Source organism: Solanum pennellii, chromosome 2 (assembly GCF_001406875.1).
Source record: "Solanum pennellii chromosome 2, SPENNV200".
NCBI lineage: Eukaryota > Viridiplantae > Streptophyta > Magnoliopsida > Solanales > Solanaceae > Solanum > Solanum pennellii.
The window spans coordinates 41211065-41224172 of NC_028638.1; the positions used below are offsets into that span (position 1 = coordinate 41211065).

The following is a 13108-nucleotide window of genomic DNA, read 5'->3' on the forward strand; positions in this document are numbered from 1 at the left end:
CTAACCCCCCCCCCCCCCTCCCCCATTTCCCTCGTTTTGGTGCAAAAAATTAGCACATAGTTATTGAAAAAAGTCAAAGTCAAATTTTGTATTTTTTTTGTAATTCTGGGTTCAGAATTTGGGGCTACCTAATTTCTTTTTCCTAGTGATGTTACCTAAGTTACTCTTATTATACTCTATCCAAACTTCATATAAGATTTTCACACTATATAATTCGTTATTCATTTCGTATTAATTTTGATCTCATACGACTCTTTATTCGTTATTAGATCCCTTTTGCACATTCAAAAATTCCCTTCTTCTATCGTTTTTGTTTTGCGACTCAAATTTACACTAACAAAATTAAAATAAAAAATATTTATCATTCGAACAGTTATAAAACATACAAAGACACATAATGGGAGAGAGATAGATAGAGGGGACCATGAGCGACCAATAAGCACATTCTATTCCACGTTTTCTGTCGGCTTTAGTCGTGTAGTGTAGTCAACAAGAACAAGAGTAAACAATATCCAGAGTGTAAAGTTCTTTTCTCTTCTAGAAATTCTCAAAAAAAGAAACAATAAAAACGAGTAAAGGAATTAAGAATGTTGAATGAATCTTCCCATTAAATAGTAATACTAGTATAATTTTTCAAGAGAAAACCCTAAAAAATCGTTTTTTTTTCTGTAGCAAGGTGAATATGGGAGGGGTAACTTCATCAATGGCGGCGAAGTTCGCGTTTTTTCCTCCAAACCCACCTTCTTATAAGCTTATTAAAGATGATCTCACGGGTCTTTTGCTGCTAAGCCCTTTTCCTCACCGTGAAAATGTTGAAGTACTTAAGTTGCCCACTCGTAAAGGCACTGAAATTGTTGCCATGTATATTAGGCATCCTATGGCTACCTCCACTTTACTGTATTCTCATGGAAATGCGGCTGACTTGGGTCAGATGTATGAGCTTTTCATTGAATTGAGCATCCACTTGCGGGTCAATCTCTTGGGGTACTTTACTCTTTCTCTTTCTCCTTATCTGTTTGAAAAAGTCTTGATTTTTATCAAGTTAGAGACTTGTATATGTTAGTTTGTGTAAAAGTTTCAAGTGTTAGATATCTTAATTTGCTTGAAACAAAATTCTTTTTGAGTGATGGAATGCAATTGGGTTCAAATTGACCTGAGTGGAATGGATCATCTATACAGCTGTTCCTGGCTGGTTTGGGATTGAGGTTTAGTAGAATATTTGTTATTCTTGGTGTCTGCTGACTGAGGGTTCTAGAAGGTTATAAATTTCAGATTTTGTGTGATCCTGGCAGCTAACAAACACTTTCTTCATTTAGTACTGTACAGGGAAGCAAGTTCTTACCACTTTAATTCTGATATGGAGATTGCTTTTATTCCTTAACTATCATTATTACCTGTTATGGTATTTGCTTTGAACGGACCTTCATTTTTAGTGGATATACATAATTTCAGGATTTGTAATTTTGTCATGGCCTGTTTCTGTTTGATCCCTCGTGGCATCAGGATTTAGCCGATAGCAAACAGTATTCAAAATTGTTATGTTACTGTATTGGTTCGGTCATTGTTTCCTGAGAATTCTTTCAACTTCCAAAGATATAATTGTGATGATGAAAGCAGTTGACAGTCATTTTATGGTTACCTCTTTCCCTCCCTTACCTAGAAGTACCACTGGGTTCAAGTAGCTCCTATGTCAGATGTTACTGGATTGGTGTCATCCCAAATCCAAAATCTTCGTTAAACTAGGCTGTACAACATTTACTAACTGATGCATATTGGTTGATGGTAAAATTGATGGTTAAAGCCAGCTTCAAGGAATTTTCTGATGTAATATTGCCTGCGGAATTGAGATGGATTCTATGAGAAAAATGAAGAATTCCAGGACTTGAAATTAGAATTTATGTGAATTGTAAGTAAACATGTAAACCTAAGGGATATGAGAACATCATCTGGAAAGAGTGAAAGGCTTAGAGAACGGGGTGAGGGTGTTAAGGAAAGGGAGAAAAAGGGGTAGCAAGTTCACTTGCCTATTGATTGCATTCCTGAAAATAAAGTTGGCAGCTCCAGAATAATTTTGGTATCCTCTAAGCATAACGTAAGTTGATTTCTGCTTGTCATCTCCATAATTGGATTTTATAACTAAACTCATTCATGAGGGATTTGGTTTACCAGGATCTGAAGATTCAATAACATTGGATTATCTCTAGAATGATGATTCTGATTCACTGTAGATGGGAAGAGTCACTCTGTACCTCTATTGGTAGGAGGTAGCAGGTGTCCGTTAGAATAACTGATGTAGGAACAATCTTACCCCAAATACCACCCGTCACTAAAAAGTGTGATGATTTGGGTTCACTATTTTCTCCTACAGGCTTTCTCCACCCCAAAAGAATTCCGAAAATAGCGCAACAGGCTTAATTTTGGTAAAAGAATGATAGCAACACCTTTATTGAGTTTCTTCCTGTGGAATGGAGGGATCCAAATATTAGCCTGGTTGATTGCATAGGTTTTAGCTAATGATTGGCAATGTTTTGCATAAGGGATGCCGTCTGGACTTTGTGAGATACATGATGTTCAATGAAGATGGATGAAACCCTTTCAGTAGTATCAACTTTCCAGAGGGTCAACATTTGGATAAATCACACTCCTTTCACCTTTAGGAAGATACCTTTAACCTCGCTCTCCTTACCATCTGCAGGAGTCATCAGCAGTTGTAAACCTGTAATTTGTAATAGGGTTATATCTGTATGCCCGGTAACCAATTATCTATCAGTCTCCTGAATTATGACCGCTAGGAGGAGTTAAAGAGAAGATCATTGATCGTAAATGAAAATCCACAAGAAGAGAATAAAATGGTGTTTACATAATGATGTTTGCATGATTGTTTTTTAATATAACTTTTAAGGATAAGAAACACACATCACATGTCTTTATGGGGCTAGTGACCAGGAAGTTCAAGCACATCAATGTTAAAGTTAAGTTTCTACGCATTTTTATGCATGATTTCGTGGACATGCTAAGCTTGAAAGGAATACCAACTGAACCCTTAATAGATCTTTATTCTTTCGATCAAAGTTGGGTTCTGATTCTTTCAATGGTTCCCAAATGCTTTTGTAGTATGATATTCAAGCCTTAACAAAATCCATTGTCAAGTATGGTAGTAGGATAAATGTGAGTCCGGAGCCAAAAGGGCAATAAACAAATTAGAAATGGAAAAAAAACAAAGGGGCAAAGGTGCAGGCCGCCCGATGCCTTGCCCCAAAAGTCGTGACGGTCGTTAAGTTAAAGGAGGAAGGTGTGTGGCCCCACACGCCTTTTTAAGACTCAGGGCTCCAACGCCTTCCTCATATATATAATGGACTAATCCATTAATATAGAGATGTTCCATCCTGTAATATATTATTTATTAAGTGTCATTATTCACTTCAATATTTCACGGTAAAATTATATGACTAAATAACAAAATTCATTGCCATTTCTATAGAGCAATGCATTAGGATGGACTATCATAAGATTCTAATGCTAAAAGTAATTTAGTGACGCATTAGCAACGAAATTTATAACTAATTTTTGTTTGTAGTGTGATTAATGATGTAATTATTCTACAAATGAAAATATCAGTTTTGCTTATTTCTCTTGGGTGCTGTTTTTTTGTTTCCCGCTCGGTGTTTGGTACCCGATTGGAGTCTGACTAATTCCGTATTCGCGTCGAAAAGTTAAACATTGGGAGGTAAAATGCTCCCTAACAAAGATGTCTCTGTACATAGGAAGATTCAAACACCACTCTACCACAACCCTTGTTGGTTCTTAGGTGCTATTAAATCTATATATTTTCAACTAAAATTATCTGTAGGGTGAAAACTGTGACAAGTATTGCCAAAGCAAGGGAGCCTGTGTCAAGAAGACTAAAATCAAGATCCATTCTCACACCAATAATCCATGATAACCTGATAGATGAAAAGCACAAAATATCATATTTAGTGAAAAATATAAAGATCTTTGAGGAAGGCGTGGGAGCCCCTGCGCCTTGCAAGGCATGTGGGGTCATACGCCTTCCTCTAACTAAACACCATTACATATTTTGGGGCAAGGCCTGGGGTGACATGCGCCTTTGCCCCTTTGTTTTTTTTCATTTATTGTTGCCCTTTAGGAATTTTTGCAAAAAAAAAAAAGGTTACCCTTTTGGCTCTGGAATCGGATAAATGTATTATATAGCCATTACAGTTGTAGCTATTTCTCAGACTTCGAAGTTCAAACAGAACTAGACGCGTAGTACTAAGGGTTATCTGCTGCTCCTTAGAGATGATGTTAACGCCCAGAAGCAAGCTTGTTAGTGATTCCAATTTTCTGAGAACTATATTTCTATAGGATACAAAGTAGTTCAGTATGTGCATCAGGGTATTATTCATTAACTGTGTGTTTTAGGAAACAAAGAATATGTTGCTTGTTACTGCAGCCTGTTTGCCTTCTATGTGATTGTAATCTGCAGAAATATATGAGTTCATTAATGACATTATCCTTCTATTCATTAGCATAAATATGTTCAATAGTCCTCCACTTTTTGATGACATTTACTTGGTTTGTAGTTTTTAAAACCATGGAAACCACTGAATCTGAGGCTCTGTTTAGGCAACTCAGAAACAAGATTAAATTTGCTGTACTTTAATGTTCTGAACACGGTTAGGAGTTATATGGACTTAATTTAAAGTAGTTCACCATTACTAGTTGTTTGGCTAAAACAATGAGCTGAACATAGATTTAACAAGTCTTAGTTTGAAAAATCTGCAAAAAAACATTAGGGCTTTGTGTAGGACGTCAAATATTTTGGTGTCATAAGTTGGGTACATCATTTACGAACTTGAATCTTTATTAGATCAGTTTTCTGTCAAATCCCCATAAAGGTCGTACCGTTGTAGTGGATTGGCCTTAAACTGCTTCCAGTTTGGTACCAGTGAATCTAGATGTTCTCATACCTTCCTGAACAGATCATAGAAGAGTGGAACATTTTCCTCATTTTGGAATTTGCATCAGGAAGACAAGATGTTAAGTTGGAAAATATTTGATCCTACTTATTCCATATCACCCGATTTGCATGAAAACTAACAAAACAAACATATGCTAATTGATATTTCAGCCACTTGTACCTCTCCACCCATTCTCCACCCACAAAATTTAACCCATAAAAAAGAAGAAGAAAAGGAAGCAGATGATATTCCTAATACCCCTTAATTTTGTGTAGGTATGACTACTCTGGGTATGGACAGTCAACTGGTAAGGTATGTAGCTTAAAACATGATTTCATATCTTTGCTTAAATCATACCGTATGCTGCGCTTTTCACATGTAATAGTATTTGACAATATCTTATATGGTCTTGTATTTGCTATTTGCAGCCAAGTGAGCAGAATACCTATGCAGATATTGAAGCTGCATACAAGTGCCTTGAAGAAAACTATGGCACAAAGCAGGAAGATGTTATACTTTATGGCCAATCAGTTGGTAGTGGGCCTACTTTGGATCTTGCAGCTCGTCTTCCACGATTAAGAGCAGTCATTCTGCACAGTCCCCTTCTATCAGGTTTACGAGTCATGTATCCTGTCAAGCGCACGTACTGGTTTGACATTTACAAGGTAGCATTCATCTCTTTAGTGCGGTTGTTTCTGCTAGTAGTAGTTACAAATGTATATGTGATTGCATTTGTATTTATGGATGTGAAAGGTTGGGGGCCTTTCTACCTCACTAAATGAAATGCTTTCTTAATTGTGTTGCAGAATATTGACAAGATCCCTTCGGTTAATTGTCCCGTGCTCATCATTCATGTAAGTGTGGTATTTACCTTTGACTAAGCTAACACAATTTGTTAAATTGTCCATTTTACCTGTCATTCCATAGTCAATTAGGTTGTGCATTTTATAATTCACAAAGAAAGGAAAGATTTTTAAGGACCTACGTTTTTATGTCTAAATTTATCCTCTTGAAATCATGGCATGATTGTTGTTTTGATTCTAGAAAAATCAGAGACCGCAGGATTAACTAGAAATAGTAGGAACAAAATTAGTACTGCATATTTTATGTTTCCCCTTCGAGCATCAGTCTTTGCAAACATTCTACTGTGTGTTTAGCCTGTGGTGTGAATTGATATTGCAGGGAACTGCAGATGAAGTAGTTGATTTTTCACACGGCAAGCAGCTCTGGGAATTATGCAAGGAGAAGTATGAGCCTTTATGGATCAAGGGAGGGAACCATTGCGACTTGGAGCTCTATCCAGAATACATCAGACACCTAAAGAAGTTTGTAGCAACGATTGAAAGGTCCCAATCACAACGGATCAGTTGTAGGAAAAGCACAGATCAGTTTGAGCCACCAAGAAAGAGTACAGATGTTTTTGAAGCTTCAAGGAAAAGCACTGACCGTAGAGAAAAACCGAGACACAGCACAGACAGGCCTGAGAAGTTAAAGAATCATTCCAGTAACGCTATTACAGACAAACTAGAAAAACTAAGGATTTCTTTTGAACAAATGGAGAGATCTCGGAGAAGTGTGGACTGCACTGAAAAATCAAGGAAAAGCATTGATCACCAATTAGAAAGAGCCCGGAAGAGTGTTGATAGAATGGAGAGAATACGAACTGGTTGATAGTTAAAAACCAAACTGTAAAATCATTCAAAGTTTGATGGTGTGGGTAAAGAGTGAAATGAGCTGGTTACTATTTATGATTTTCAAGATATGCATTGGTCTGTAAAATCCTTTAAAATAATTATCGCTCGAATCAAATAGGTGATGTTATAATTTCTCTCTTTTATATTTGTGTCACTAGATAATATAGTTAACAAGAGAGGAGAAACTCTACTTGAACAACAGTGAGGAAAAATGCATCTCCTCATTTTACATAACCAAGACAAATTGGAGAACATAAGGCAATTCAAATTCTATGATTTCTTGGCATCAAATTGCTGATGGCTTATGAGGAGGACACCAGCCCCTCCTTAAAATTGTACTATTAATTATAAGGGGGAAAAACAAAAGAAGCAGGGACTAATAAGGAACCAATATCTGGAGTATCTAGATTTATATATTGACTTCAACTCTCTGCATATCAAGTTCAAGTGAGCAGAACTTTACAGCAAGGGCAATCTGGCTGAGTGCTCGGTATATTCAACTATGGCTGAGGGAGCAAGACGACCACTGCAGATCTGATGAACTGTTGAGAAAAGGGGGAATAATTCAAACCATCCTCGATGACTTAGAACCTCGTAAACCTCCTTTGCTGTAGAGACACCCTTCAAGAAAATTTTTAACACAGCAAAGGTATCAACTTGGTGAAGTAGTAACATAGTTGCAGCAGCAGATAAATATCAATCATTCCATTTGTTTTGAAGTAGCTAGTTAAGTATGAAGAATACAATACTCCCTTGCTTATAATTCCATATAACATATATTGGTATATGAGATTTCAGAACATGTACTTGTTCTCAAAGGTGAACCATAAAACATCTAGTTTTTCGCTAGATATTCTGCATGCTTCAGTTCCCCCACAGTTGAAAGACATTCTGGATTTATATGCTTTGTATTTTTGTGGAGCATTTGAATGTGTATATGCATTTTAAAACACCTGATAGACAATCAACAATCAGACTTAAGTACCTGCAGTTTTTGGCCTTGCAACATCTCCGCTTCAAGTTCATCAAAAGACCTAAACAGACCAGCAAGATGAAGAATTAGCACACTGTCTTCTTTCCATATTTAGGAGGAAGAGCTAAGCGAGAGTGAAAACCTTTTTCCTCCGTTCCTTGCAAAAGCATCAGCACATCTCCTGTTTCTTCCTCCCACTGCATATAAAATCGTGTATAATTATTTATTACCATGACCAAATGATATACACGAGCACAATGGAAACAGACAACTTACAGCAAGTAGTTATTAGATCTGCTACTCCACAACTCTCAAAGAATGTATTATCTTTGACAGAAGGAAACAATAGCTTGGATAAGGCCTTCATCTCTCTCAAGCCAATTCTCATTATTGCAGCCTGTTCGGTCGTTCAGAAACAAAGAAGACACATTAATCAGGGGAACAAATTGCTCCATTTACTTGAAACACAGAGATTCAATATCTTTCTGGCTGCTACCTTAGTGTTATTTCCCATATCGAGGCCGTCCACAAAGCCTGGTTTATCACAAATTTAAATTCTATGTTACTCAAAGCTAGAACCAACTAATGATAAGACACAGGACAATAAAACCACAAGTATATTAACCTGCTGCTAGAGCCACAACATTTTTAAGAGTTCCACAAAGTTCGACTCCCTCCACATCTTGAACCTATTTCCATTAGATTAATTGAATAAAGTTATCAGAGAATGGTGATCAGTGTACACACCAGAAAATCTTAAAGCTAGTAATATGTTCAAATGCAGTTATACAACACTCACAGCTGAGACCAAAAAGTAAGGAGTATTAAATAGGCGAACCCATTTATCCGCAATCTCTTTGTTATCCCTATATCCAACCGTTGCTTCGCTGAACTTCTCAACTGCAATCTGCACTTGAAGTTCTCAGCCTCATTCATTTTAAGCTGGTTAACACTAACATGTAACAACAAATTTCTCGAAATAAACCTCATTGGCAATGTTGGCTCCCATTAGAACACAACAACTGATCCCAAGAATTTCAGAGATGAGGGTAGAGATCATGCAAGGTCCTTCCCTCTTGACCTCCATTCCTTTAATCAGGGAAATCGCTACAGCATCTTTCCTAATTTTCCCAACTAGCCTCTTGCAAATCCCCTCCATGAATTGATGAGGAGTCACAAACACTAACATGTTAGCATCCTTCACTGCACAATTTCCCCCACTATCAAATGTTAAAAAAGGACTTAAAACACTCCACAGACTACATTTTAAGCTCAAACATTAATACCTGCATGTTCAATATCAGGGTCTGCAACAACATTCTTAGGTAATTTTATACCAGGAAGATACTTAACATTCTCCTGTGAAACCAAACGAAAAAAGAAAAACACCCAGTTAAAATATTGATCCCCACATTACTACAAGCATTAGAAAGCATAATTAACAGAAGAGTAAACAGAGCAATTAATTACATTGGTTCGATTGATGACTTCGGAGAGTTTTTCACCGGATGGCATTGTCTCCTCAAAAACCCACATCCTAACTTCATCTAAATTACACCAGAAAATTAACCCATGAAAGAAAACAACATAAACGACGTAAAACGAAGAAAAGGCGAAAAGGGTAAAAAAAACAAACCGTGGAAAGAATTGATGTTGAGTGTATTAGAAGCAATGAGCTTGGCAGCAACACTACCCCAATTTCCACTACCAACAACGGTGACTCTTGATTTCTGAAGAACTTCATCTGTAACTGCAACAGGATTGGTATTGGAAGGCGCCATGAAAAGGGTGGTTTGAAGAATGAAATGGGAAATGTGAATGTGGGTGTAAACAGAGAGATGGAGTTAATGGAAGAGAGGTATATTAGGAAGGAACGGGTACATAGAAAAAGGAAGGTAGAGGTTGAATTTGGGCGGAGAAGGCAGACACGTATCGTTAATAGCAATGCGTGTCATGTTAAAAAATCCGGCGATCTACTCTATGAAGAAAAAAGAAAAACCAAACCACCATTTTCAACCAGGCAAAGAGAGTGGGCTGGCTAGCTATGAGTCTATGACATTAATCAATCCCTTCAACTTCCTTCCTTAACTCAACCAGTTGTCCAGACCTACTCTTTTAAGCCCCATGCCCTACCAATCCATAGTAACTATCGCCCGCCCGCTCGCTGAACGTGACGTAGTACATGAGATTATTTTTTCTTAATTTTAAATTTTTAGGTCCAAGACTTTGGAAATCGGCTGAATTTGGATTAGTCGCACTTCAATGTAGGATACTATTGGGAAAATTGAAAAAAAATCTATGATAAGTATCTTGTCCATGTCAAATTTTTTTTGTTATGGTTCAGATATACCTCTTGTATTATATTTAGACACACATTTTGTTCGTAATTTTAATAAAAGACACGTGATTAAAATTTATACTGATATTTTATTTGATTTGATTATCGATTTAATATGTTTATATATTAAAAATTGATGAATTGAATTGGTAATATATAAATTGAACCAATCGATACACACTTCAATTGAGAATGAGTTAAAGTGCTTGGGTTTCTAAAAAAAAAATTGAGGCGGGTCACTTGATTTTGCATTTGTCATGTGTTTTACGGTGCAGATTAAGAGCAGGTTTTAACCTTTTTCTGTTGTATAATTATGTATAAGGTGTATAACCATGTAAAGATGTGTATAAAAACTTTTTATACACTACTATACATATTTATGTAAATCTATGCGTATAATGTTGTATATAGTATAAATTGAAAAGGGCCTAAAATACCCTCAAAGTATTGAAAATGGTATAAAATTACCTTTCATCCACCTATGGGCTCTAAACTACCCTTTCCACCCACCTATTGGTTCCAAAATACCCTTGTCATCCACCTTTTGGTTCAAAATTGACCACTTATTTAATGGTTTTATATTTAAACTATATAAATATTTTTTAAAATACGTGGTGCTCAACTGTTTGTTATAATTTAACTTATTAGTATAATTTATAAATCAATTCATTACCCAACCATTACTAATTAAATTACTCTTAATAAACCCGTCACATTATTAATGCAAGCTACTGTCAATTGAGTGTTTTTAAAAATTATAGAAGTAAATTATTATACATTCAAGTGGCTAAATAAAAATCACTGATAAACTGAAAAGTCTGACTATGTTCATCTTAATTATTCTTACTTCTCAATTATGTGATGTTACTTCATAGATAACTTTTTTTCAAAATAATATATTAAAGGTTTTGAAATAAATCATAAATATTTCTAAAATTATATTTTAAAAAAGTGAATGAATTAATTCGGGATGTATTACTTCTTTACCTTTAATCATAAATTTCTAATTCAATCTTGAAAGAGAATCGTATTGAAAGTCTCATCCTAAATAAGCGGCTCAACCTAAATTTAATTAGAGCTTAAATTCGGACTCGAATAATTTTGAATGTCATTTTCAGGAATTTTATAATTTCATCGTGTTTTAGTAGTGTTTATGACGATTTTGATATTAAAATTGGATTTTAATTGAGTGAGGTTTAGTTAGTAATGAGTGGGTAATGAGTTGGTTTATAAATTATATTAATAAATTAAAATTATAATCAATAGTTGAACGCCAAGTATTTTAAAAAATATTTAAAGAGTTTAATTTTAAAACAACTAAAAAAAGTGGTTAATTTTGAACCTGGATGACAAGGGTATTTTGGAGCCAATAGGTGGATGAAAAGAGCATTTTGGAGCTAATAGATGGATGGAGGGTAATTTTGTACCATTTTCAATACTTTAAAGATAATTTAGGCCCTTTTCCGTAGTATAATCCATAGTATAAATAAATGTATAATGTTATATATCGTGTAAATTTTTCTATGAAAATATAATTTTTTATGGACTATGTGAATGTAATTATTTTTCTTAAATTACTGCGTCTTTAATAGACAATTGGGTAGATATCACATTAATTCATGTGGAAGTTTATACCCCACCAGATCCTAATTAATACGCGTCTATTTTTAATTGTCGTGATTTCTTCTTTTTTTATAGTATTTAGTTCATTTGTGATTATCATGGTTCCTTTTTTATAGTCAAACTATAAGAATATTGATCATATGATATATCTTTTTACCATATTAATATGCAAAAAAATGTAATTTATAATACTTTTCATATAGTTTTTAAATATCTAAATTTACTTTTTAAAATGTTTAATACATGTAATTTAATTTAAATTTAACAATTAATCAAATTGACTTAAAAAAAAAACTGGACAGCGACTACAAACTTATCTTTTGCCGTTCTTTTTAACTTAGCTCAGTTCTTTGTAAAAAAAATTTGTCTCAAATTCATTTATCATTTTTTGAAAAATGTTTTTCATTATGTGTTATTTTGCCTGATAACAATTGTTTCCAAATGCTGTTACTTCTTTTTATTTTTCTCGATTAAAAAATTGTTTGTTCATAATGTTTATATTAGCTTTATTTATCTATCTACACGTTACGATTATATTATATAGTTTTGGTTTACAACCAGCTGATATGACATACTTTTTTGTTTTTTTTTTGGCTAAAAAAACATATTTGACTTCTTTTTCCTTCTCTTTAATCCCTATTTTTTTTTCTCTTAGACAATTATATAAACTTTATTTTATCCCTTGTTTTGCTCTATTTCCTTAGGTTCATTTTTACTCAAAACACAAAAAGTGGATCATAATTAAAGATGTAATGGAGCTAAATAGTAGAAAATAATGAGAAGAATATGTCATAGGTCTACTAATTATTATTAAGCCTTAATCTTACACAGAAAAATATTTAAATTATTTGTAGACCTTAATTTTCTCTTAAAAAGAATTAAATCAGATTCAATTAGACCCCTAATTATCTTGTGGCAGAAACAACATTCCTTCATTTTCGAACAAACATGCTCATCATAATCCCTTCATTCTTTCGAATTTTTTTTTTATCTTCCATTCATTTTCCGCAATGTTCGAATCCGTTCGTTTTTTGTTGCTATATATTCCACCTTCACCACTCTATTTCAATTCATTCTTTAGCTGTCAAGTATTTCTCTAATAACATAAACGAGAAGTACTGTTAATAAAGAATCTATTAATTTACCAAAAAAAGAAAAAAGAAGATTCAAATCACATCATCATTAACAAAAATAAAAATAAAAAATGGCACGCCAATTAGTTGCTCTGGCTCTTGTGTTCGTTGCCCTTGTTGCAGGTGTTTCTGCACAAGCAGTTGATTCCCCTGCTTCATCCCCTGAAGCCAGTGCACCAGCTGCAGATTCAGTTTCTCCTGCATCGAGCCCTGTTGCTGCCGATGTAGAAGTTTCATCGCCACCAGCACCTGCTAGTGAAGCAAGTGCACCCACCGCAGCTCCTACTCAATCTCCAATTTCTGCAGCACCTGAGGCTAGTGCACCAAATGCTGCTGCCGATGGTCCAGGAGGGGTTTCATCTGCTGCAGGCGATGATTACTACTAA

The 13108-nt window shown here is 34.9% G+C and overlaps 3 protein-coding genes across 3 annotated transcripts; 2 read left to right on the forward strand and 1 right to left on the reverse strand.

Annotated features, from left to right (window-relative positions):
* The first annotated feature begins 682 nt into the window (after positions 1–682).
* LOC107011535 (alpha/beta hydrolase domain-containing protein 17B-like) lies at positions 683–6787 on the forward strand. Its single transcript, XM_015211071.2, has 5 exons — positions 683–984; positions 5237–5273; positions 5390–5626; positions 5768–5815; positions 6144–6787. Exons 1-5 carry the CDS (start codon positions 683–685, stop codon positions 6630–6632), a joined length of 1113 nt encoding a protein of 370 aa, XP_015066557.1. The 3' UTR covers positions 6633–6787.
* A 70-nt stretch (positions 6788–6857) lies between these two features.
* LOC107011536 (glycerol-3-phosphate dehydrogenase [NAD(+)]) lies at positions 6858–9791 on the reverse strand. Its single transcript, XM_015211072.2, has 11 exons — positions 9265–9791; positions 9099–9175; positions 8915–8987; positions 8614–8831; positions 8428–8535; positions 8254–8317; positions 8125–8162; positions 7905–8025; positions 7771–7825; positions 7641–7689; positions 6858–7276 (listed from the first exon to the last, which is right to left on the reverse strand). The coding sequence occupies exons 1-11, from the start codon at positions 9407–9409 to the stop codon at positions 7115–7117; spliced, it is 1110 nt and encodes a 369-aa protein (XP_015066558.1). The 5' UTR covers positions 9410–9791; the 3' UTR covers positions 6858–7114.
* Positions 9792–12793: 3002 nt separating this feature from the next.
* LOC107010023 (classical arabinogalactan protein 4-like) lies at positions 12794–13108 on the forward strand. Its single transcript, XM_015209301.1, has one exon. The coding sequence runs from the start codon at positions 12794–12796 to the stop codon at positions 13106–13108; it is 315 nt and encodes a 104-aa protein (XP_015064787.1).

What these genes read in the sequence shown, in the direction of transcription:
- LOC107010023 (XM_015209301.1), top strand. Translation starts at nt 12,794, where the DNA reads ATGGCACGCCAATTAGTTGCTCTGGCTCTTGTGTTCGTTGCCCTTGTT.
- LOC107011535 (XM_015211071.2), top strand. Translation starts at nt 683, where the DNA reads ATGGGAGGGGTAACTTCATCAATGGCGGCGAAGTTCGCGTTTTTTCCT. An exon ending in ATGGACAGTCAACTGGTAAG is followed by an intron (nt 5,274 to 5,389) that starts GTATGTAGCTTA and finishes TGCTATTTGCAG; the next exon opens with CCAAGTGAGCAGAATACCTA. An exon ending in ACTGGTTTGACATTTACAAG is followed by an intron (nt 5,627 to 5,767) that starts GTAGCATTCATC and finishes ATTGTGTTGCAG; the next exon opens with AATATTGACAAGATCCCTTC.
- LOC107011536 (XM_015211072.2), bottom strand. Translation starts at nt 9,409, where the DNA reads ATGGCGCCTTCCAATACCAATCCTGTTGCAGTTACAGATGAAGTTCTT. An exon ending in CAACATCAATTCTTTCCACG is followed by an intron (nt 9,176 to 9,264) that starts GTTTGTTTTTTT and finishes GGTGTAATTTAG; the next exon opens with ATGAAGTTAGGATGTGGGTT. An exon ending in ATATGGGAAATAACACTAAG is followed by an intron (nt 8,026 to 8,124) that starts GTAGCAGCCAGA and finishes ACGACCGAACAG; the next exon opens with GCTGCAATAATGAGAATTGG.